Source organism: Patiria miniata, unplaced genomic scaffold, assembly GCF_015706575.1.
Source record: "Patiria miniata isolate m_02_andy unplaced genomic scaffold, ASM1570657v1 HiC_scaffold_29, whole genome shotgun sequence".
In the NCBI taxonomy this organism is placed as follows: domain Eukaryota; kingdom Metazoa; phylum Echinodermata; class Asteroidea; order Valvatida; family Asterinidae; genus Patiria; species Patiria miniata.
Window position 1 is genome coordinate 3,394,571 of NW_024037068.1, and position 26,596 is coordinate 3,421,166.

Here is a 26,596-nt window from a genome sequence, read left to right on the forward strand (position 1 = left end):
GTTTTTTTAGCCATGGAGGAAAGCCATGTATGTAATCATGATGTATTTAAGTTGGCCCATCCCTTCATGTTTCAATTCTCCCTGTTTGAAGATTTTTTTCTTTATTACATTTTTTTTAAATCTTGATTTCAAACCAATTTTCTTCTGTCAGTGTCAGTGTTTTTTATTCAACCATGTCAACTGAGTGACTTGTCATTTATTGTGCTGCATTCTTTTTTCTCTTTCCTTTAAAGCATTTAGAGGGACTGGGTTAACTTTATGTTAATGATGTTTAGGTTGACCAAAGAAGAATGCACTAGAGCTCTACTTATTAACCCTTTAGTAGGCCTACTCTACATGTAGGGCCCGAAACTGCCCTGCTCATTAAAGGGCAAATACAACATTTGCAAACATCAAAAAAACGAAATGATCAAATTACCACGAAATACTTTACTGAATTGTTAGGGACTGACAGTCTAAAGCATCCTTTAAAATCGTGGCTCCTGGTGGGCTGACATTTTCAAGAAAAACTGTATTTTTCCAACGCTGGTCGGCCGACCAGCGTTGGAGAAAACTGGTATTTTTTCAAAAACTGTTCTTAATTTTTCATATTTAGTTATTCTGACTTTCCTAATTTTGATCACACACCTGTGAAGGGGTACAAGCCTGCTAGACTGATTCTCTGACCTTACAATTCTCGAAAGTGTATTAATTACTTCGTTTCATCTTAAGTGGGGTCAGGGAATCAGACTACAAGAACATGATAGGTTTTCTTGGTTTTTCCAGCATCTACAAGCCCAAAACATGAAACAAGTCAGTTTAACAATATTTTATAACATAGGCCTACTAATCCTCCAAATCCATTTATTTCTGAAAATTGCAGCAAAAGCAAATGTTGTATATTCCCTTTAATTACTTTAGCGCCCGAAACTGTCCGAGCACTCATTAGGCCAAAAAAAAAAGTCTCTGGTTTCTGGTATGGAGCTTGCCCAAAAAGTGGTGCGGCGACGCGGCTCTTTTTTTTTTTTTTTTTTTACCTGATTTTTTTGCTTCAAATGTCGGCTGATGACTGCAAATGGTGCCCGACTAAACTTAGTGCAAATATATGCGAGTCCAGAGAGGCCACATAAAGCTTATTCTCGACCATAACCCAATCTAAAAACACGTTAAAATTGTGCAGCAGCAGGATTTCAGTCAAACCAGTGAGTTTGGCGGTTTTGAGACATCATCTTTCATTGAAAAAAAAACTTTTTCATTTTGCCAAAGCGCATGGCTACGGCGACGCGTGCGCATACCAGAAACCGGAGACTTTTTTTTTTTGGCCTTAGTTTCATTGATTCTTCTGTGAACAAACACAATGTAATACAATGTACTACAGGTGTTAAATTAATGGGTTAATGTACTTGTAGTTCTTTCTGAACTGCTTAGTCCAAAACTAAGACTCTAATACTAGTACATGGTCCATGCTGGATGACGGGGATAATAATGTCCAAAGTCATGATGCTACGGTAGCTCTTGAGCTTTTCTGAGCTCAATCTTGTAACCATTATTATTTTTATTTCAGTTATTGCTTCACAAATGAAAGTTGTTTACATTAGGTGTCCAGAGGCCAGAAGCGAATTTCTGTAAGATTTTAGTTGAGAATTAATATCCAGTAAGAATACTTGGTTTTAAGTGTTTTGCTCGAAATCTATTTAATGATACATTAAAATCTAACGACATTTACCTGAACATGTCGGCAGCATCTGAAAAAATCTATTTGTAAAAACCCTTTAGTCACTGTAGCACCCAAAAAGCAGCAACAGTACCGGTAACTCTCTCAAAAGTCAACCACAAACAAAAACAACCGCGGTCTCAAATCTAGAACAAAAGATGCTCCTGGAAACGGGTTCCTCAGTCGGCTGGAAAGGGGCAGCTCCCCAGGTATAAAAGGCCCAAACATTACACAGCCCTCTCCAATGACCCTTATTTGTCTCCAAGTAAGCCGCGAATGCTACCAGGTTGTAGGTGCAGGACCCAACCCTGAGGGGTAAACAAGGAAAACGAAATTTAAACAGGAACAGTTCCTCTCAAAACCCATGGGTTACGTTCTTGGAGTATCTTGCGATGCTTGCCCAGCCACAGAGGGATCCACCAAAGACTGTGCATGAGGTCGGCTGTGATTTATGCGGACAGTAGTGTTCCTGGCATTTGGTAGGTTTGGGTGACTCGTGCATGCACCAGCTGGGTTACGTTCTTGGAGTATCTTGCGATGCTTGCCCAGCCACAGAGGGATCCACCAAAGACTGTGCATGAGGTCGGCTGTGATTTATGCGGACAGTAGTGTTCCTGGCATTTGGTAGGTTTGGGTGACTCGTGCATGCACCAGCTAGTGCCCATGCTCATCGACGGACACGGGGATGTGTTCTTATCCCCACTCACCCTCAAGTGCTCACAAAGCGGCTCGACCATTTCTGTGGCACAGTACCTGGCAGATACTCAGCCCGGATGATGCACACTGCGTGACGACCAATGGGACCCGCCCAGTAACATCAATTGGGTCCCCAGGGGGATGCTGTGGCAGCACCTCTGGCCTAGGGACAAGACTGATAGCTGGTGTCCTTGTCTTGACGGTTGTAGAGGTTGCTCCAAATGGCAACAGCTTCCCTCATTGGCCAGATGCTAATCTCAACGATCTCACTACTTTGGGGTTTTGAGCCGCTCTGAAGCATAGCGGGCGCCATCTCTAAATAGACACCTTTTAGGTTGATTGTGTTGGGTTGGTGGTTTGGGCCGCTCTGAAGGGTAGCAGACCCTGTCACATGCATGGTGGGTACTTCCAAGGGCGTATCCAGAACACAATTTTTTGGGGGGGCCAAAAAAAATTTTGGTCCCCCAAAAAAGTGGGTCAAAATTTTTTTTGGATTCTAGATGCTCTGTGGTGCAATCTGAGGCAATTTCTGACCACTTTAACCAATGTTTTTTTGAGGAAAAGATGGTGGTGTACTCATTGCCTGCCTTAATTGCGATGTCGCATAAAAAACAACAACTTGGTTTCGGGTTTTTTTTGGGGGGGGGGGCATGGCCCCATTTGCCCCCCCCCCCCCCCTGGATCCGCCCTTGGGTACTTCTTAGGTTGATCATGTTTGGCTGATGGTGGGGGCCACTCCGAAGGGTAGCAGGCCCCTGTGCTTGGCTTGTGATATCCTGGGCCTCTGGAGGCAGAGCAGATGAATTCCATTTCTTCATCACTAGCGAAGATTTCCAGTTCATCCTCAACCTCGATGGAACTCACAAACTCCACCCCTCCACATGCCCTCTCACTGATCTGGTACTGAGAGGCATTCCAGTAATGCTGATATCAACCCACTCCATAGGAGTTCCCACCTGTCACTGTTGAAGGGGGACCCACAGTGGTTTGGGAGGAGCCTTCTTCGATCTGCACTTGTTTCATTTCGGCACCATATCTGAGCTTGACTTTTTATTCCACTCCAGTAGACAGGTGCCTGCCAAAGCCGGGCAACTATTCGTGTGGTCTCCAGATGTCCAGATGTCCTTATCCACAAATCTTTCTCTGTGGAACCTCAACCTTTAAAGGTAGAACTATGGCCATCAACCTCTTCCCACCTGATCCTTCGAAAGCTCATCAACCAGCTGAAGTGTATCTCATTTGGCCAACCTAAACTTGGTCCCCCTGTCCAGCACCGAGACTTCCTTCTAGGCTGGCATATGACCCCTTGATTGTCAGCCAAAGCAAGATGTTATGCAGCTCCAGGTCTTCCTGCTGTGCAAGCACAATTTGGGAAACATCCCATGCCTTTACCAGCTCATCGATGCCATTAGGACCTCCCAAGCCTCTTGGCACCTGCAGTGTCCTCCGCTAGCAGATAATGCTTCAAGCAGATAATGCTTCAAGCAGATAATGCTTCAAGCAGATAATGCTTGAAGTAGTGTATGAAATGAACGACTGCCAGGAGCTCCTTCCGTGTGGTACAGTAGTTGTGCTCTGACTTGCTCAACGTACGGCTGCTATAGGTGATTGCCTGTTCCCCTTCAGCCGACTTCTTAGACGAGACGAGATGTTATCACCTCTCTGCTGCTTCTCTTCATCTGGAACTTTTCGTGTGCCCAATGGCCTTCTGTGCTCTTCGCGCCTGCTGTTCCCTGTTGCTGGAAGCTTGTTCGGCCCCCATAATCCTCTGTCCTTTACCACCATTGGCATTGTTAAACCAGTCGCGCCCTTGGAACTCTGTCCAAGAGTGACCACGTTTATGGCAGCAGAAACATTCCATGTTGGCGTTATCTTGATCAGAAGTTGGCCTCTCCTGTTCCTTTTCATCTCCTTGCATTAACGGTGGTTGTGCCGCGACTACTCAGGTCCCTTTTGCGCCTGGCCTAGCTCTTGCATCTCTGTAGACAATGTAACTGCCTGAGCCATGGTGTTGGCTTTCCCAGCAAATACCTGGTGCTGAAGTTGTTCATCAAATTGCGTAATACTTCTACGGCTATGTCCTCCCTGGCCACAGTTGGCAATCCTGGATAGCTCTTAGAGACAAGTCAATGACTTGTTTGCCCAAGATCGCTCTAGTGCACATTCCCAATTGGGCCCGGTAGTCAAAAAGAAAACTACCAGGTACCTGATTTCTCTGTCTTGACCATGCCACTGCTACCACCAGTGTAGCATGCCATTTCTGGGCTTTTCACACAGCGCAACCCGAAAGACGACAGACCTGGTATTTGCTTCTAAACTGGCTTGTTTATTTGTTTCTCAAATGACCGAGAACTTGTTACAACAACAGCAACTCTCACTCTCAAAACTCAATGGAAAAAAGTGGTCAAGCTTCCAGAACAAAAGGTCCCACAATGGCACAATCTGCCCAGATACAAGGCCAACCGGCCCAAATGGTACAATATGTAGTCTCAAACATATTTTGTAGCAAAAGGCGATTTTACTATGGAGATTCCTATTAAACAGATTTTCTTGTACTACCGTACATGTGGAATGAGTTTGAAACTCAAACAATCTTATTTTACATTTATCATTATATCTCTAATTTATATTTTGTACTTAGTATTTTGGTAGAAACGTAATCTGCCTTTCATGTGCATATTATGTACCCGATTTCTAACTGCAGCCTATCTATGATTGCAGTTCATTGCACAAGTCGAGTGCATTAAAAATGGTTTGTGCCATATCTTGCGCAATGTACATTGTCTTGGTTATTAATTTACAAATAATTTATCTAAAAGTTCAGAACCTTGCCCTCTCAATGTTGGTACTATTCAACAGGTCATCAGTTTATTTGAGTCCAATAGGAGCATTGTCCTCAACTACATGTACATGTACATGTACACTATGGACTCTGTGCGGCTAGAACCCAATACTCCTAAACATCAATGTTAATGTCCAACTGTAGCACTGTATACATGTAGTTGGTATGGTCCTAACTTCAGTTGAGCACTCCCAACTTATTGTTGGGGTCTTACTAAGTAACTGTTGTTGTGACCAAGTATTGGTGGGACCGATGCTGTAGTTGGGGTATAATATAGACAAAAAGAGAGTTATACATGTCTTTAAAGTCACTAGCAGCTGGGTGGAGTCACAAAGTTACTTTGACCTCAATTTACATGTTGACCCCAAATGTGAGTAGTAAACGCTGGTGAAGCAATTTAGGCACATTGTTCATCACGAACGTCATGTTTTGTTTTTATATCAAAAAGCGATGCGTGTTTTCATAATACTCATTCATTAATAGGGGGTGCCCTTTTCCTAGAGTCTGCTACCCGATTCGTTAGTGTGACGTCAGTTCAGTTTAAAACACGCCCACTCACCATTAAGTAGCATTCAAACAATTGGAACAGGAATTTAACACACCTTGAGTGTTAATCCAGTGGCCGCTAGTAATCGGTGATGCGTGTGTGTATAGCCATTTTTACTATAACAAACCGGATTGTGGGACCCACCAATAGTGGGGGAGGGGGGCCATGGCCCCAGTGGAAAAAGTGGGGGGGGAGGGGGCCCAATGGACTCCCCTGTTTCCCCCCCCCCCCCCCCCCCCCCGGTTCTGCCGCTAGTGTACATAATTGTGTTCATGGGCGTCAATCAGTGGGGGATGGGAGGGGGGGTCAAGTTCCCCCCCCTCCCCCCACTTTTTAAAGTGGGTGGATATCATATCGTTTGTCCCCCCCTCCCACACTTTTTCGTCCCCAAATGAAAATTGCAGCCAACATAATGATTCCATATATCTCAGAATAGCTGATTCAATGACTCCAAACTCGAAATCTTTTTCTCACAAACTTGCCTCAGATATGAGGCATGTGTTGTGCACTATCATACACAATTTAACATGCGGAAGCTCAAAATTCAAATATTTATAGTTACGTGTATTAAATGGGCAATTTATTTGGCACGATTACCACGCATTCACAGACTTACTAAGACCATAATAGAAAATGCTAATTAAACTGCATGTCATCACAATACGCAGTTGTTGTGCCAAACGATAATCGTTTGGAAATTAGTATATACCGGTAGTAATCCCCTGGAATTTGACAGATGGTGTAAGGCGGTATACTGATATGGTCACTGGACACGCTAGATACCGTACAGTGTGCAAAGCTCATGTGATATTTAGCTGATGTGCTCTCTCTGGGGTTTCGGTGCTGGCGATGGTCGTAAAGCTACAGCTAATAATATATTAGTTCTCATAGGTTTCCATTGTGTTTTCTATTGTTTGAAGACAGAGTATTTTGCCTTACGAAAATTAGTTTTAGTTATTTTTAAATTAATTTTTTTTTTCCAAATTGAACTCTACAGGTCAAAGGTCACCTTATGTCATGGCTTGGATACAGAGACTGAGCTTGAGTAGAATTTATCCGTCAAGTTGGACAGGATGCTTTCACGGCAGTGTGTGCAGAGGTAATGTTGAGATGCCTCAAAAAAAAATAATAACCTACATATGGGAACTAACTGCAAGTATCATACAAAAAAATAGTTGTTTCAGCGTGAAAGATTGCCTGCCATACATATACACTCAGAGGCTGTGTTAAGTGCAAAAGGAGTTTTATTGTAAAAGAGAAGCTGCAATTTTTGTTTTGGTAAGGGACTTTTTTTAAATGACTGAAAGGTGAGGCCAAACAAAAAATACTTCTGCTTCCGATTACATGCCTTTCACAAATAAGGTCGGTCGGAAAGTTTGTTCTTTTTGCCAATTTTTTTTATGCTGATTGAATGGGGTATTCAATTATATATGTGAAGTTTTAGCCTGAACTATTTTCATTGCACTACAAAAGCTATTCAAAAAATGGCCGCAAAAAGTGAATTAAACCTACCTTAATTATTGTCAATATATTTACGTTCGATAATCACAGAATTTTTATACTAGAAATTAAATCAGTTTTTGTGTGTTTACTCTAGGATTGAGTGTGACTTCGGCGAATGCTGCCGTCCAAAAACTTGTTCCAAATGAGTACGATGGACCCTCAGTCAAGACCCCCATTCCAGGGCCAAGATCTCAGGTAATGTTCCGTCAATTAAACTGGTAGGGTAGATCATTTGTCGTTTGAAGCAACAAAAGTGCTTAAAATCTAAAGACACTTGCTTACAACTAACCTGATGAAGTTTTAGCTCAGTGAACATTGCTGTATATTCCAAGAAAACAATATTCTAGGATCTTGATTTCAGTTCAAAAGTTGCAGAGTCATGTTTTTAGTTGCGCCCGAAATCAGCATCCGGGACACGTACTCATTCAGACAATAATTAGCTCACAATGTCACACACAGAACCGACGAATAATTGCAACTGCATGCACGTTTGTGTCGAGTCAACGCTTGCGCGCACCTAACGGAAATTTCCAAAAATGCGTCACTTTACGCATCTATGGAAATTGCCTTCTTTTATTGTTTTCTTCAAAATGACAGCATGCTTGAAAGAATAATTTCACAAGGAGTTTAGTGCCATTACATCTTTAAACCAAGTAAGCTTTTCAACAATAATTTCGTCGGTTGCTTTTCGGATAGCTGCAAATGATCTACTCTATCTTTAACACTCAAAATGGAAATATTATTGTTGTCAACGTTGTATTTCTTGTTACTACTTACGGTACCTCATAAATATTCATTAACACATTGGAGCGCTTCATTGGCTGATTCCGCCACGCCTCCGGGAAGTAAAAATGATACGCGCGTGAATGGATCATCACGTGAATGGAGCAAGATTCGCCATTTTGGACATCTAGCATGCTCGATCGATCATACAGTAAATGTACTTTGCATAATGCATAACCTGCGTGTTCTGCGGTATTTGTCACGGTCAATATCCAATTTGTCTCCAAAACTTATTGGCTAACCCCCTATAGATTGAACAGAAACTGAAAAATGATGAAATAGGCTTTAATTTGATAATGTACGGTATGGGTCTCATACACCTTGGAGAGTTGTAAGCATTTGTCAGAAGTTTGGAAGTTGGCGTATTTATCACTGGGATCTATGGCAGTTTATTTACTAGTCTGCAACACTGATCTCTATATAAAGACTGGATAGCGGATATGCATACAACATTCACACAGTAGACTTTGCATATTGACCAATTCGCCCCCGGTCTCACGAAGATGGCCGCGTATAATACGAACGTTCTACGCGTAAATACGCGCTCGTTGTATCAACAGTTGACGCGCATTTTGATCATGTACACATATTATGATGTTACATGTCCGTAGTGATTATTATTTCAAAACGCCGAAAAAGTGGCATTTTGTTAACCACGACGTTAGAAAAACTGTAGTTAACCTTGGTCAGTGGTGGTGGTCAAAATATAAGTCAAGTGAACCGCGACGTTACAAAAGAAATCATGCTGTCTATAAAAACGGCAACTTGTCCTTTGCAGATCACCAGCCGGTCTCACCAATATGGCGTCAAATTCATTCATTGTGCAGCTCTTTATTAGCTATCCAGTCTTTATATAGAGATCAGTGGTCTGCAACTGTAGACGTCCAATATGGTGGGCGTGTGGGTGACTACTGACCTGTGACGTCCCGTGACATTCCTCAATATGTACAGTATATGTAATAAAACGTGAGTGCTAATAGTGTTTTGGTACAGTAACAATATTTTCCTTCTCTTCTTTACCTTTCCTAGGAACTAATAGCAAAGTTGGATTCCATCACAAAGGTAAATGCTAATATAATTTGTCAGACTCTCCCATTTGTATAAATATTACAATGAAATGATTGGATTTTCAAAAACTCTAAGATGAATTGGAACAATATTTGCCATATTGATAATATAAAACAAAGACGAATCACTAAAATAATGGTCACAGTTAACAGTATATAAAACAAACAAATGTAAAAATACAATAAATAAATTGTAATGCTTCTATAGCGCTTTCCATCGTATCAACGATCTCGAAGTGCTTTACAATTATAACAAATGTAAGTGAGATGTTAGAAAAAAATATGAATTAATAAAGAAATATATCAAACTAGGTTTAGTGGGAATTGACTGACTGTGTCGGCCATGGGAGTTTACAAAATGTTCACAGAGAATGAGAAAATAAGGAAACAAGTGCGAGTGCACAATAAGCTCTGGCCTCCTTTCATGAAAGTCTTGCATGAAATGATTGTGCGTACAAGCCCGGGCCGCCGTCCCACGCAAAAATCACGTCCTGAAAATTTACCAAAATAAGTCCCCTAAGTTACCAATAAGTATAACGCGCTATACCATGTGACTATAACATTACTGCACATTATCTTGCCTCCATTTACAAAATTTTCATAAACAAATTGTCAAGTATTTCATTTCTTTTGTTTGCTTTTTTCTTGAAATTAAAATAGGTAGTTATAATAATAATAATAATAACGGCAATTTATACTGCGCCAGTATCAGCCATAAATGACGCTCATGGGCGCAATACAAAAATTATATCAATTTAGAAATAACAAAACAATTATGTTTTATGGGAAACTTAGGTGGCTCGTTTTTGGTCAATTTTCCGGGGAAAGACTTGCAAAATAGACGCTCCTCAAGAGTGCATTTACTGATGACGGCTGGCTTTTGGTCCATTTTTTTGTCAAATGATTTTGGTCAATTTTCAAGGACAGACAGATAGACAGACAGACTGACCAACCGAACGACTGACCGAACGATCGACCACCAGGTGACATGTAGAAGGTCCTGCCCGAGCTTAAAAATGCATTTCCCAGTTGTAATAAATTAAGACTGAGCGGAGATTCACCTGTGCGTGTGAGTCCTTTGATACAGACCTTATCCAGATTGGCGCTGCATGCCAGCTTGCCTGGCAATACTAGAGAGAGAAAAAGCCATCAAAAATCAATAGAATCCCAGCAATAGATGACCACTAAGTGGATTAGGAAGCGATTTCGTGGCTGGATCATCCTGAATGAATGATGAGTGCTCTCTGAGTGCATTGTAAATGCAATTTGCAGATTTACTTAAGGACCGTTTCTTGAAAAGGTTTTTTTTATGGGACTTGGCCACAAATGTATTACTCCACCAAGGAGGTTATGTTTTCACCAGTGTTGGTTTGTGTGTTGGTTGGTTGGTTGGTTAGTGTGTTTGTCTGTGAACAGGATAACTCCAAAAGTTCTGGACGCATTTTCATGAAATTTTTTAAGGGTTGGTCCTTGGAACATGTACAAAATGGTTAGATTTTGGAAGTGACCTGGATCTGGGTCTAGATGCTGGATTTTTTTAAAGGATTTTTCACTGATCATGTGGAAAACTGTCACCAGATCACTCTGTGTGACCAGCTATGTGTGTGTGGCACTGACCCGGTGACCCTGTATGCCTTATCACCCACTAACCACACAGGTCAATGGACTAGACAATTTTATACAATGGGGGAGTGGAAAGGTAGACCAACATAGGCATAAGGGGTGGTCTTTGGTACATGTACAAGTACAAATCAATTAGATTTTGTTTAGCCTTGGCGGAGGTGTGCGCTCTTTGAGTTCTTTCTAGTTCATGTTTTTAAGTAGCAAGAATAATGACCATGCCTGAAAGAACGTTTTGCTTAGGATCACAATTATTTATGTTTTCCTTTGACCAAGTGAGACCTCAGGGTCCTCACATTCATGAAAAATCCTGGAAAATGCTGGAATGTAATGCTATCATGGAAGTCATCGGAAAGTCATGGAATTTTGTTATTTTAATGTGATATATTGTGGAAATTGATGCAAACTTTTCACTTTTCTTCAAGTTGAAAATGGCAGCACAGCAGGTGCCATGATTTCACAGGATGCTTGAGACTTTTATTCACTTACAGTCAAGTAATAAGCACTGACATGATAATTTGGTAGTTTTGATTTTGATGCATGCAAATGTTGTATATTATCTTTCCATATTACACAAGACTTGCAAGAGGAATGAAGAAATGAAATTCGGTATCCGGACTCAAATTATTGTCACAAATTACATGCAAAGCTGATGCTTAGTTTTTCGAATTTTGTGTTGTAGAATTCCGGCACTGTCCAGTATTTTGTGGATTTCAAAGCAAGTCTTGGGAATTACCTGGTAGACGTGGACGGGAACCGACTGTTGGATCTATTCATGCAGATATCCTCCATTCCTATTGGTAAAGCAAGTTTTTCCATCATCCAGTCATTATTAATAGCCTAACTTTTTCAGCCAGTGAAGCTCACAGCACTTTTACCAAAAAAAGTCCCTAAAGTTCTGGAGATATGATGTATTTACATATTAATTACTTCCTCGGAGTTCAAATTACACAACTGAGAAAATGGGCTGTGAAAAAGCTGGCTCTGTTGTAGAACAACAGAACGATGCACACAAAATGGTTGTTTTTTTCCCATTTTGTTCATCAAAATCAACATTTCTGTGAATGAAACCTGAAACTGTAGATATTAAAGATGTCATTCGTGACAAAAAAAGAAAATTACATTTTGACAAAATGTTCACCCTCTCAATATTGAGCGGGCCATTACACAGTGATGCTCAGCGCAACTAAATACCCTTTTTGGTGGAGCAGGTCACATATACAAATATAGGTTCATTTGCTTGTCGTGCATTTTGTTCGTTTCCAATAATAACACCACCCAAAATCCAAAGACGAATGTTCAAAACCTAACGTGATGAAGTTTCAGCTCAGTGGATACTGCATTTTTTTCGCGAAAACAGAGGAAAAGCATGCACAACCGCTTGATCATAAACACGATGTCATCCATAGTACTCTGTATTTCCATAAAAAAGTCAATTGACTACATCATTGATAGTCCCCTACATTTCTGGATTTCTTCTCAATGACAGCAGGCCAGACAGAATAATTTCATTGGGTGTTTATAGTACCAGTAAATTCTTTTTAATGCAAGCAAGCTTTTTGATAATAATTTGGTAGTTTACTTTTGGGATAAATCTAAACGATCCTATATGCGTTTAGCTAGTTTTTGGATGGCATGTCCTTTAGCAGGTAGATTTTGGGCCAGGATGGTCGCCATCATGCAACAATCCACCCCCATCTGGCCCAACCTTGTGCAGCATGCATTGCCTCAACATTACATTTGGCATTGAAAGGGAATGTATAACATTTGCTTTTGCTGCAATTTTCTGAAATAAATGGATTTGGAGGATTAGTATGTCATAACAAATATTGTTAAAATGATTTGTTTCACGTTTTGGGCTTGTAGATGCTGGAAAAACCAAGAGAACCAATCATGTTCTTGTAGTCTGGTTCCTTGACCCCACTTAAGATGAAACGGAGCAATTTATAGACTTTGGGGAATGGTATGGTCAGAGAATCAGTCTAGCAGGCTTGTACCCCTTCACAGGTGTGTAATCAATTGCAAAGAAAACGCGGAATAACTAATTATGAAAAAATAGGAGAAGTTTTTGAAAAAAAACAAACAGTTTTCTCCAGCGCTGGTCAGCCAACCAGCATTGGAAAAATACCATTTTTCTTGAAATGACAGCACACCAGGAGCCACGATTTTACAGGATGTTTTAGACTGTCATTCCCTAACAATCCAGTAAGGTATTTCGTGATAATTTGATCATTTCGTTTTGTGATGTTTGCAAATGTTGTATCTTCCCTTTAATGTCTCACACTCTAGTTATTTGTAAATCATATTCCTATTGATGCTTTTTTTGTAGGATACAACCATCCAGCCGTGATTGATGTCCTGAAAAGCTCAGATAATTTGGTGAGTGTGACGTACTTCCCCCCTGAAAACAAGTGCGAGCGCACAAAAAGCTCCATGGCTGTCTGGCCTGAAAGTTGTGCACGGAAATCTATGAAAATGAAACCGTGCCCGCAGGCTGGCTTGGAAAGTCACAATGCAAAATAATAGTGACCTTCATAATGCAACTCTCTCCTCATGTGTATTGACCCTGGGGCCCCATAAACTGACACAGGTCCAGAAACAGGGGTAATGGATTAGGCCCCCCCCAAAAAAGTCTCCGGTTTCTGGTACGGAGCTTGCCCAAAAAGTGGTACCTGTTTTTTTTTATTCAAATGTCGGCTGATGACTGCAAATGGTGCCCGACTAAACTTAGTGCAAATATTATGGGAGACCAGAGAGGCCACATAAAGCTTATTCTCGATCATAAACCCATCTAAAAACATGTTAAAATTGTGCAGCAGCAGGATTCCAGTCAAATCAGTAAGTTGGGCGGTTTTGAGACATCATCTTTCATTGAAAAAAAACTTTTTCATTTTGCCGACGCGCATGGCTACGGCGACGCGCGCGCATACCAGAAACCGGAGACTTTTTTTTTTTGCCTTAGTGATAGGTGTTTAGAAGCCCCCTAACTTCCTTCACGTTACTGTAACATGACCACATTATCGTGCTTCCATTCCAACAATTTTCATAAACAAATTTACAAATTGCCACAAACAGTGATTGTCAACTATTCATGAATTTTGTTTGTTTTTTGGGACAATTACAATTTGGTACTGACAGTTTTGTGGGTCCCTTAGGGGGTTCGTTTTTGGTCAATTTTTTGGGGGGACTAATGGATGGAACCAACTAATCGACACCGAAATGACTTGTAGAAGCTCTGTGCCAGAGCTGAAAACTGTGAAGATTGATTAAAGATATAGTCCATCATTTGTAATTGGTGCATTTTGTTCGTTTGAACAGCTAACCTGATGAAGTTTCAGCTCAGCTTCAGCTGTATATTTCGAGAAAAACATCATTCTAGGATCTTGATTTCAAATCAAAAGTTGCCAAATCATGTTTTGAATTGGGCCTGAATTCAGCGCGCGAGACACGTTCTCACTGAGCCGATTGCAGCTATGCGATGTCGTGCACTGATCCGACGAATTATAGCAACCGCGCGCGCGTGTGTGTCGTGTCAACGCTTCCTTACACTTCGCCTATTGAAAAAAACAAACTACTAACGGAAATTTCCAATGGTGCTTCTTAAGACGCACTGTTGGAAAGGCCTTCTTTCGTTGATTTCTTCAAAATCACAGCTTGCCAGAAAGAATAATTTCACAGGGAGTTTAGTCCCCTTATTATCTTTCAACCAAGTATGTTTTTCAACAATAAAAACGCCAGTTATTTTTTGGATAGCTGCAAATGATGGACTCTGGCTTTAATTCACCCTCCCTCTCTGGCTGACAAATTCAACAAAGCCCACCCAGCAGTGAAATACATGTAGTGACTGTTTGAAACAGTTGAGTGCTCCCTTCTCACATAAAGCATGTTTGACTGGCCATGATTGTGATGTAACTTGATACAGCTATGCTTTGACTGTAGGAGATTGATAAGCCAGCTGTGACTACCAGCTACCTGCTTTTGTCTGTTGACTGAATTTGACTAGTCACTGTGCCTATAGAAATATGATCTGACTGTTGGTGATGAGCGTGCCTAAAAGTCATGGCAGGATGAATATTGGACTGCCTGTGACTGATCAAACAAAAGGAGGATACTATTTTGGAGCACTGTTTGAATTGCATCAGTAGTGGTTCCGCCTCTTTTTGTTGCTGTTTAAAATTATAGTTTTCCACCCAGGGAAATGAATACAAGTTGTATTGAGTCTTGACTTTCACCTTTGTTCAATTTACAGCATGCCATGGTGAATAGGCCTGCGCTCGGAGTCTTTCCAGGGGAAACATTTCCTGACATGCTGGACCAGGCTTTCATGCAGGTAAGTCGGCCAATCTAAAGTTGTATGCTAGAATTGTAAGTTTACCATTTTGCTTAAGGTACTGGACCTATTCGCTCACTGAATGGAATTGCCATCTTGGAACAAAAATAAGACTGCACTTTGCAAATTTATACAAGTGATTTGATTTATGATTTGACTTATGCTTGACTTTTGTATATTTGCATCTACATGTATCGACTCAGCGCTGAAAAAACAATATGTAGAAAGTAGAATGATCCAAGTGAATTATTGTTATAAATATTATTATTATTTATTTGACCCAAACAACTGAAATCACGAAGTGAAATGAAAAGGAAAACACAAAAACATAAAAATCAAAATAAATAGGACAAGACAACAGAACAAACTTACAATACGGAAAAAAACAATGAAAGGATGGGAGCCATAAACAGATACAAGACATCAAAAACAAATGGCATAAACAACAAAATTATACAAACAAAATATGTGGGTTGGGGAAAGCAAAAGTAAACTTAACTAATTTCCCACAGATATGCGTTCCTGCACATATTTTAACAAGGACAAACAAATGTAGAAAAAACAACAACATTACAGTACAAAGTGGCCTCCATACACATGAGCAGAATCGTAATGGCACATACGAGATTAATTATCAGGAAAGAATGACTGCTTCAAATCTCTTAGAAAGTGAGGGAGTGAGTTAGTGACAGCAGAGTCCTTGATGTGGGAGGGTGAAGCGTTCCAAAGTCTAGGAAATCTACGGGAGGGAGAGTGAAAGAAAGCTTGAGTAAGGGCAGGAAGGTGCACGGAATGTGAGTGAATCAGGGTGTCTTGAATTGATGAAAGCGTTATCGGTAACAGCTTTACACTTGCAAATGCCCTCATTTCATCTCGGTTGGATTTGTGTAATTCTCTGTTGTATCAGCTACCCCGTAACCAACTTGCTCGCCTACAAAGACTCCAAAATTCTGCCGCTCGAATTGTGACTCTGACAACCTCTAGAACCCATTTCACCCCCATTTTGCAGTCTCTGCATTGGCTCCCTTTTGCTGACCGGTACAAACTGTTACTGCTTGTTTTTCATTGCCTGCATGACATTTTTTATCTGTTTTGCAACAGTGTGCTCCCAAGGGCTTAACCAAGGTCCAACCGATGATGTGCGGGGCTTGTTCAAATGAGAACGCTATTAAGCAAGCTTTCCTGACGTATCGGGTAAGAAGGTGCCAAGTTTTGTTGTAAATTGTGCTTTAATAGCTTTTTTTTTTGACAATCTCTTTAATTGCGGTACTGTCTCTTAGGAAAGTGCCTTTGAAACTGTGGCATCAAGGTTCCCAGCCAGCTGTGCTGGGGTTTTACTGTTTATGCAGTGTGAATATTAGACACTTCTCCAGAAATTAACAACTGGCTGTGCTGCATGCACCTCTGGACTTCCCAGCAACCTCGTTAAAGGGAAAATATTTCTCACGGAATTTTGGAAATCTCTCAGGAAAATGGCAGGCAAAACTCAGGGAAATTTGTTTTCATAAAATACTGGGAAGCCTTTCCATGTGTGCTGTGTTAGTTTAGAGTCTGCTTGATTTGTTAAAAAAATAGAAAATTACAATTTGTTTTCCTTAGAGTTGTTCTTTAACCCTAACATACCTGAATCCATCAAAATCCACACCCCTGTTTTGGAGAATTTCGTTGGAATCAGGATGCCTCCATATTGAAGAAGTTGGGGGATTTTGATGGATTCAGGACATGAAGCCTAGCGGTACTGCAGGATTTTGACAGATTCAGGATACCTCCATATTGAGCAGTTGGGGGACTTTGATGGATTCAGGATCTCAACAGATTTACTCCTGGCTAACTGGTGGATTCTGATGAACTCACTGGCCACCAACATTTTTTTCATGGCAAAATTGATGGATTTTGGCAGATTCAGGATTCTTTCTAGTAAAAATACCCAAGGAGTTAGGGTTAACAAATATATTTGGACGATTTTGCCAACAGCGTAAGAAAAGAGGAGGGCCAGCAACACAGGAAGAGATGGACTCGTGTGTGACAGGCAAGGTAAAAATATCCAAGCCGAGAAAGCTGTTGCTTTTCTTTTGGTTTCAATAAATGTGTGCTAAAATGAGTGTAAGCTTGCTCGGTTGTTGTCAAATCGGGATCTTTTGAAAGTCTGTTTGATTCCACTATTCGGTTTGAATATGTGAAACCAAAATATTTGAAACTGACCTTAAAACAAATTATGCGTTCCATTTTTGTGTGTGTGACACAAGCTAAAGAAAACAACTGGGTCTGTTGTTGTAACTGCATTCACTCGATAGCGGTCTACTTGGTTCGTGAATAGCTTGCCCGTTCGACTGATCAGAGACGTTCCTCGACTCCCCCCCCCCCCCCCCCCCCCCCCCCCCCGCCCAATTTTTTCAACATTACAGGTCTAGAGTGATTTAGTAAAGGCCCAGTGGTCATGAAATCCTCCATACTTCATTGACGTGTGATGACCTTTGATGACTCGTAATGACCTGTGATGACTTGCGATGACTTGTGATGAGTAGTGATGACTCGTGATGACTCGTGATGACTTGTGATGAGTAGTGATGACTCGTGATGACTTGTGATGAGTAGTGATGACTCGTGATGACTTGTAGTGACTTGTGATGACTCGTGATGACTTGCAGTGAGTCGTGATGACTTGTGATGAGTCATGACCGCTCGTGATGACTCGTAATGACTCGTTATGACTCGTAATGACTCATGATGACATGTAATGACTCCTGATGACTTGTTATGACTCGTGATGACTCGAGATGACTTATGGTGACTCATGATGACTCGTGATGACTCATGATGACCTGTGACTCGTGATGACTCATGTAATGAATTGTGATGACTCGTGATGGCATTTGATGACATTTGGTGACTTGTGAGACTCGTGATGGCATGTGATGACTTTTGATGACATGTGATGACATGTGATGACATTTGGTGATTGAGACTCGTGATGACATGTGATGACTTGCGATTGATTTAAAATGACTTGACTACCACTCTTAGTACCACCTCAATGATGTGCCCTGATTGTGGTCGCCGGAGGAGTCAACTATGTTCCTCTTTCAGTCGGTAGTTTTTAATTCTGTTTTGTTTTGTTTCTCCCCATTCCTTAGGAACCAGGCTGCCCACTCTACACTGTTCTGTCTTTTAATGGTTCCTTTCATGGACGCACACTCGGTAAGTTTCAAAAAAGAGGGGACAAAATAACTATCGACGTGAAATTCTGTGAATCGCCACGCCAGATTTTTCATTAAATTTTATTTTGAAAAATTAGTATCTTGAGTTTCCAAATTGGAATTCCTCAAATTACTGTAATTTGTTCAAGTGGCTGATTGTCACTTAAAAAACCTGAAAAGCATTTGCACATAAAGGTCATTTTTTAAAATTTATCTGATAATTATTCATTACCTGTTTGTATTATTTCGTAGGTTGCACCACAAATCGACGTATCATGGATAATTGCCATACCACTAAGTGATGCAACTCAGGGGTGTGAAATTTCAGCTTCGAAGCTGATTTCAGCTTTTTTGGTTTTGGATTACAGCTTTTTTCCCGCTCACTTGCTGTGTACAAAAGTATAGGAGATTTCCAAAGTTCAGCTTTTGTACACTTTTTTTCAGGTGTTTTCAGCTATTTGTATCAGTGGTCACTCACACCCCTGACAACTGGTGCGCAGAGTTTATAGAAGATCCATCGTTTTGTGGTGCGGCAAATCTAAAACATTAATCACTTTGTGGTGTTTGAGCTTTTCGCAAGGAATCCACTACTAAAAATCGTTACATAAATGAATTTATAAGTAATTATACCAGTATTTATATTTATAATTTGACGGCTGGAGCACTTCTGAGAGAATTGAAGCTCACATTTATGCTTGAAAACACATTTACCATGAAATCGTAAAAGTTGAAAATTTTGTTGAAAGGTTAAACATTAACCGTGTGAACAACAAATGTGAACAACTAGTGCTTTCCCAATGTTTTCTCTGACGAAGTAAAACAAACTAAAACACAAACCTTGGTCAAAATCTTGTTGAGTATGCACCTTTTACTGTACAGGTCGAGTCAAATTAGATAGTGACCTAATGAGAAAACAATATTTAAAAAAGTTTTGCCTTTTTTTTTTAAAGTAACATTGCTAAAACAGCAGCCATTGTGTACACCACCCACAAAACCCAACAAAAGCAATGCATTTGCACCCCCTCCCGTTGCTTTTCATATTAAATTTGGGGAGGGAAATTTTTGGGCCCACTTTTCACTTTTTCCAGGAACAAACACGCTCTTTTAAGACACACTTCATTGGCGTTTCAAATTTGATTTCTTTTTTAAGAAAGGTCTTTTTTTTTTTACTTTGTGCCCTGTATATATGCATAAAGGTATCTGCTTGAAAAAAAATAAGTAGAAAAATAATAAGAAGTCATACTTTATTGGCGTTTTAAAGTTGATTTCTTTTTTAAGAAAGGTTTTTTTCTTTTTTTTTACTCACCCTGTATTTGGGGTTGCTTTGTTTTCATTGCCATATTCCTATGACCTGATACACAGGTTGCCTGTCCATGACCAATTCCAAACCCATCTTCCGTCTGGATTTTCCATCCCTGGGTTGGCCGGTTGCTCCCTTCCCTCGACTGAACTACCCACTGGAGGATTTCGTCTCGGAGAATAAAGCAGAGGAGAGCAGATGTCTCCAAGAGGTATAATGGTAGTGAGATCTGTCTGTCCTTTGGTTGTCAGTTTGTCTGTGGAAGGGATATCTGTCTGTCCTTTGGTTGTCTGTCTTAAACACATATAAGGGAAGGTCCGATCATCATTCAACTTGGTGGGTAGGTTAAATCAGAAAAAAAATCAGAAAAAATCAACCGATGACGTCATTGTGACGTCACTTCGGACTTTGTACCATTACAAATGGTACCCTATGCAAAGTCCAAAGTGACGTCACCATGACGTCATTGGTTGATTTTTTATGAATTTTTTTTAATTAAAAAAAAAATCTAATCTTCCAAAAATGTACAGTTCCTTTCATCAGATTGATCTCAAACTCGGTACATATTCTGTTGCATTTAGACAAGGTATCTCTAGTTGATATTTCCTGCTGTGTTTTTTGACAGGTGATCAGATCGATTGAGGAGAACAAAGTTCGGGGTCGGGATGTGGCAGCAGTCATCGTGGAGCCCATTCAGGGCGAAGGTGGCGACAATCTTGCCAGTGCTGACTTCTTCCGTCAGCTTCAGGCGATATGCAAAGAGGTATTAACCGTAAAGAGCCTGCAGCTGATTTCACGAAACTGTGCATAATTTGCGCCATGCGTAGGACTTACACAATGAATTTGTTGCGAAGCTGCACAATAAGCTTACGATACATTTGATGACACATGGTTTTTTTTAATCATTAGTGTTTCCCCCCCCCTAAAAAAAATTCTTAACTATTCTAATTGCAGCACGGCGTTGCCCTTGTTTTGGACGAGGTTCAGACTGGTTGCGGGACCTCCGGCCATTTCTGGGCCCACGAAGCGTGGGGTCTGCCGGAGCCCCCAGACTTTGTCACCTTCAGCAAGAAGATGCTGTCTGGTGGCTACTACTTCAAGGATGAATTTGCGGTGGACGCGGTGAGTGAGTCTTGAGTCCAAAACCGACTGTCAATTATCACAAATTTTGTTTACAGATTGTCAGTCATCATTGTTGCGGGAGTGTGGCCTAGTGGTAAGGGTTTGCCCCTCGTTTGCCCCAGAGATGGAACTTTCCAATTTTAATCGGAAATCCGACTTTTTCAAGTTTATTTCCGATTCTTCTGACGATTGTTTTCCCGCAAAATCTTATTCGTAAATTTAAGTTTCAGAGAATTTGATGATGAAAACGGCGTTGAAATCTGTATTGCGAGTGCAGTTTTAGTCTTTTCTACCAGTCGTCAGTGCGCAGATTGTATGGTAGACGCACATAAGTAAGCCTGGATTGGAGTAGTTTACAGCTGGAAATAAGTTTAAGCATTAACCTTTCTACCAGTCGTCAGCGCTCAGATTATATGGTAGACGCACATAAGTAAGTTCAGATTGGAGTAGTTTACAGCTGGAAATAAGTTTAAGCATTAACCTTTCTACCAGTCATCAGCGCACAGATTTTATGGTAGACGCACATAAGTAAGTCCAGGTTGGAGTAGTTTACAGCTGGAAATAAGTTTAAGCATTAACCTAGGACATGTCTGAAACTACGCACAGAGCTTCATTGTTGCACCTGGAGTTCGACTGCAGTGAAATCCAAAAGGTTGCGTTATTTTTCGGAGGTTTCAGATTTAGTTGTACAAATTGCAGTACTTTGAAAATCACAATGATGATCTTGGGTGTGGTGAAGAGATCATAAAAGACACATTGACCTTTCCTTAGAAGTAAACAAAAACCAGAATGCTGATTTTTTTTCCCACGTATGTTAGTGAAGCTGTTTGAATTTGATTGAATATTGCACGTGTCTTGAAGTTGGACCATGCTTAAACTTTTTCCTCGACTTTCTCAAGTAAGAAAAGAAGTGAACTTGTTTATTGATGAGTCAGTCACTCTAGGCTTAATTCAGACTTCAAAGCACTGAATATTTTTCACATCGTAAAATTTTGTTTTGATCTAAAATAAAACGAGAGGCAAGGTCTGGAAATTGGGCACTAAGTTCATTGTACATTATTACATGTACATGTACATCGGGCAAGCGGCCCAGATTTCGAACACAGATTTTTGTTCGGCCCATTTTCCAATTTTTCTTTTTATTTGTAGGCCATTTTCATCTCTGCTCATGATCAGAGGGTCAGTGGTTCGAGTCCTGTCGCTGGCCGTATGTTGTGCCCTTAGGCAGGCTATTTCACCTCCACTTGCCTCTCACCTCCCAGGAGTACAAATGGGTACTTGCATTAGCTGGAATAATATGCGTCAATTATATACCTTGCATTCACGAATAGTCCAAACAGCGCCCTCAGCTGTTCCCGCACAGAGCCACTAACCGATTCACGCTTGTTGTCCAACTCCATCCACAGCCCAGTAGGATCTTCAACACATGGATGGGTGACCCCCCTAAACTCTTGATGCTCGGCGCCATCATTAAGGTCATCCAGGAGATGGATCTGGTGGGCCAGGCTAGGGAGTCCGGTCAGTACATGATGGATGGCATCAAAGACCTACAGGTTTGTACAAGGGGGCAGGCAACTTTGCAGTAGTGTCACATGAGGGCGCTGTTGTAACGCCATTTTGGGGTACAACCAGACGTGAATCTCATGTTATCGTCTGTATCATGTATGAAATTTGTTTGGAAATCAAAGCGAGGTTTTAGCAGTACCGCAAATTGTTTTCCATTTTAACGGTGACTCGGACTTGGATTCAACCTTTGTGATCCCCAATTCGGACTCAGATTTGACCTGCATGACTCAGGACTCGGACTCGGGAGAGGTGACTCGGACTCGATGTTTGGTGACTCGAATACAAGTCTGATTTGTTGTTAGGCATTCTACTTAGGATTTTTTAGTAATTTGTTGCTTTAAGCAGAAAAAAATGCACAAAGTGTTAATGGTCCAATATACCTTAAAGCTTCAGTTCCGGCTTGTTTTTCGGTTTTCTGTTGCATTGTTTATAGGCTAGGTACCCACAGCACTTGAGCAGAGCCCGGGGCATGGGTACTCACATTGCAGTGGACGGCAAAGATGCTGAGTCTGCAGCCAAGATTGCGAGCCTGGTCCGGGAGAAAGGTGGGTTGCCGTATCCCCTATATTGCATGGGTGGCTTAGAGGCCGGGCAGAGATGCCAAAAGGTCTGCTTGAAAAAAACGGAACTGGGTCTGCTTGAAAAAAAAAACGAAACAGCTGCTTGAAAAAAAAAACGGAACAGCTGCTTGAAAAAAAAAACGGAACAGCTGCTTGAAAAAAAACCGGAACTTTATTTTTTGTAAAAACAAAGTCCCTGTTGTCATCTCTCTCTTGTGGCCAAGCCCAGTTCCATCTATGTTTTATTTTTGCTTCTATGGCCTTTAAGCTGTCGGTTCGTTCAATCACTTTGACTTTTTCCATAATTTCTATTATTTATTCTGCCTACCCGAATTTCCAATGTAATATTCGACACGAAACATGCATGATTCCACAAAACTGTCGGTGTACATGACCTTTGCACTACACGATGCGCACGACGAAAACATGGTTGGTACCCGGCGTTTTTTGTATTCACATATACCACTGCGATCGGAAACCACCGATAACTGAAACGATAGACTTGATTTCCAGGCTGAATGCTACGTGTGCTGAGCACACAACATGCCCCCACGCGGTGAAGCACGCGCGAGGCGCGGTATATACTGCGTGCAAGTATGTTGGCCGCCTGTTTCGCATGCATGCTCGGTAACAACAAAGACTTGTTTTTAAGTCTACTTCAACGAACAACGCGACGTTGTGCCAGCCGTGCGTGAGCCTAATTGTACTTAACTCGAGGGCGCTAACGAGGTCAAAATCAACGCATTTCTACAGTTTTTCTTCTCTTTTGCCAGTTTATTTTGGCGGCCGGAAAAACTAGAATTTTGTGAGATTTTAAAAACAAAACGGAATTCCGGCTTAAAACCAGAAAAGTGACATCTCTGAGAGGGGCAGTGAAACTGGACTAGAGTCAAAGGCTACTTAGGCCAAAAAAAAAAAGTCTCCGGTTTCTGGTATGCGCGCGCGTCGCCATAGCCATGCGCGTCAGCAAAATGAAAAAGTTTTTTTTCAATGAAATATGATGTCTCAAAACCGCCAAATTCACTGGTTTGACTGGAATCCTGCTGCTGCACAATTTTAACGTGTTTTTAGATGGGGTTATGATCGAGAATAAGCTTTATGTGGCCTCTCTGGACTCCCATATATTTGCACTAAGTTTAGTCGGGCACCATTTGCAGTCATCAGCCGACATTTGAAGCAAAAAAGTCAGGTAGAAAAAAAAAAAAGCCGCGTCGCCGCACCACTTTTTGGACAAGCTCCATACCAGAAACCGGAGACTTTTTTTTTTGGCCTTACACTCAAGTCCTTAAACTTTAGTCCCTGTACTGCCGCCAAGCCGTCCTGCCTGTTACTCTCGGTATCGCCCAAAACCGCCCAAGCACTCTATGGTTTTATTGATTTATCAGTGATGAAATAAAACGTAGTACCAGGTGCTACAGGGTTAAAATGTAATTGTTGTGACCACCAACTAGTAGAAAGCTACAACTTCACATCAAGCACCAGATCCTACACACAACGATAAACAACTGGTCTGAGCTCTAGTACAAAATGCACTGAGCGGACTTGCCTTAATTGGTTAGACGCGTGATAATCATAACGGCCATTTATACCTGTTGGCTTGTAATCGCGAATTTTCCAGGTGTGCCATTGTGTCAGTTTTTTGCATGACATCTAAAACGGAAATATTCACAAAACTGTAAGCAAAACTACTTCTTATGTAGTTAGAATTGTTCCAAAATTGTTAAAAAAATTAATACTTAAGGATATAACAGATGGTATTGTGCAGTTTTTGTCATCGTAGATGAAGTATTTACCCAGGAAATAAACATCAAATTTTGAGAACACCGTTTTACCCAAATTTCGTTTTTAATTAGGCTTTCATTAACCGATTAAACAAAAGCAACATTTCACAGCATTTTAAAGCTAAAGATATTGTGCTCGGCGTTAACATGGTTATGTAGTTATCACTTATCAGAGTTAAATAATACAGACCAAAAAGTAGACTCATGAATAATCAAAAATATAATTAGCTGGCTTGACAGACTTCGACACCAGATCGGGAGCAGAGCCCTGCAAATCTGAAAGCCGCCGCGCGCAGGGGTCTTTGTTGACAAGTTTTCATGGTATTTGCCACCTGTACGGGCCGTTATCATGCATCTTAATACCAGGTCCATCTTTTATCAACCATTTATACTCCTGGGTGGAGAGAGGCAAGTGGGGGTGAAGTTGCTTGCCCAAGGACACAACATATGACCAGCAGCTGGATTCAAACCCTGACCCTCTGATCATGAGTCACGAACCCAAACCACTTAATTTTTTTTTTACAGCTTTATGGCTTCTGACTATAGTTTCCTTGAACAAAGACACTAGCAAATACTGTAAGCCAGTTCAGTGTTCCAAAATAGTCTGGTGCACAGCAAGATTCGACAATTTGTTTTTCGGGATAACTGCAGAAGATAATGCACACAAGGCTATGGGGACGTGGTAACCAATTCTGCATTCTGTGTAATTTTTCGTGCAATCGAACAGAGATTCAACTTTCGTTCCCACAAAAGTTTGGACAAGAGGCAAGAGACCTAAAAACACTTTGCTGTCCAAAATGTTATACTTCCGAACACGATGATCTCTTCAATTTTGCTGGTACCCCGCTATGCCTTTGCATGCATACGATGACATTTTTATTCTGAAAGAAAAATCGGCAAATCTTGATGTGCACATGCGCAGTTGGAATACCGAACTCGCTTATTTGGAAACTTCGAAAATAGGGTTTAATAGCTCAGTTGGTAGAACACTGGCACGGCAATCCGAAGGTCGCAGGTTCAAGCCCCGCTCGGCTAGTCAGTTTCTTTGTTCAACTTTATTTAGAGGGAATGTACAACATTTGCTTTTGCTTCAATTTTCAGAAATAAATGGATTTGGAGGATTAGTATTTATAGAAAATATTGTTAAACTGACTTGTATCACGTTTTGGGCTTATAAAAGCAAGAAAACCTATCATGTTCTTGTAGTCTGGTTCCCTGACCCCACTTAAGATGAATTGTAAGGTCCGAGAATCAGTCTAGCAGGCTTGTACCGCTTCACAGGTGTGTAATCAATTGCAAACAAAAGTCAGAAAAAAATTAATATGAAAAATTAAGAACAGTTTTTGAAAAAAGCCAGTTTTCTCCAACGCGTTGGAAAAATACAGTTTTTCTTGAAAATGTCAGCACACCAGAAGCCAAGAGTTTAAAGGATGTTTTAGACTGTCAGTCCCTAACAATTCGGTAAGATATTTCGTTATAATTTGATCATTTCGTTTTTTGATGTTTGCAAATGTTGTATTTTCCCTTTAAACAAAAAAATGTGGGTGTCTTTCATTCACAGGGGTTATCATGGGACTGAGTGGCAAGCAGTCGATCCGATTCCGGCCAGCTCTAGTCTTCCAGCCACACCACGCCGACATCTGCTTGGAGAGATTCGACGATGTTTTGGCCAGTCTCTAACTTTCACCAAAGAAAAAAAGAAATTAAAGATTATTCTTCATTGCAACTCAGGTTTGTGTTGGTGTACATGTACGTGTAACTCTACAGAAGCCACAATGTACTGCATCATTTCACAGTGCTCAACATGTCACGAACGTTTCACTGTGTTAAAGCTATAGTCCATCATTTGTAGCTACCCGAAAAGTAACTGGCGTAATTATTGTTGAAAAACATACTTGGTTGAAAGATAGTAAGGAGACTAATTCTTCTTTCTGGCAAGCTGTCCTTTTGAAGTAATCAACGAAAGAAGGTCTTTCCAACGGTGCTTCT

At 40.9% G+C, this 26,596-nt stretch overlaps 1 protein-coding gene across 1 annotated transcript in view; it reads left to right on the forward strand.

Moving 5' to 3' along the window:
• Nucleotides 1-26,344, forward strand: part of LOC119736006 (4-aminobutyrate aminotransferase, mitochondrial-like) — a 30,192-nt gene extending 3,848 nt beyond the window's left edge. Inside the window, exons 2-16 of the mRNA XM_038209990.1 lie at nucleotides 6,776-6,877; nucleotides 7,376-7,476; nucleotides 9,094-9,126; nucleotides 11,434-11,551; nucleotides 13,081-13,130; nucleotides 15,001-15,081; nucleotides 16,183-16,275; nucleotides 17,056-17,115; nucleotides 18,216-18,279; nucleotides 19,641-19,789; nucleotides 20,204-20,341; nucleotides 20,533-20,700; nucleotides 22,107-22,253; nucleotides 22,700-22,811; nucleotides 26,169-26,344. Coding sequence (XP_038065918.1) covers nucleotides 6,796-6,877; nucleotides 7,376-7,476; nucleotides 9,094-9,126; nucleotides 11,434-11,551; nucleotides 13,081-13,130; nucleotides 15,001-15,081; nucleotides 16,183-16,275; nucleotides 17,056-17,115; nucleotides 18,216-18,279; nucleotides 19,641-19,789; nucleotides 20,204-20,341; nucleotides 20,533-20,700; nucleotides 22,107-22,253; nucleotides 22,700-22,811; nucleotides 26,169-26,287 — 1,515 coding nt within the window. The 5' untranslated portion in view covers nucleotides 6,776-6,795 and the 3' untranslated portion in view covers nucleotides 26,288-26,344. The remainder of the gene's footprint in view (nucleotides 1-6,775; nucleotides 6,878-7,375; nucleotides 7,477-9,093; nucleotides 9,127-11,433; nucleotides 11,552-13,080; nucleotides 13,131-15,000; nucleotides 15,082-16,182; nucleotides 16,276-17,055; nucleotides 17,116-18,215; nucleotides 18,280-19,640; nucleotides 19,790-20,203; nucleotides 20,342-20,532; nucleotides 20,701-22,106; nucleotides 22,254-22,699; nucleotides 22,812-26,168) is intronic.
• Nucleotides 26,345-26,596: the final 252 nt, after the last annotated feature.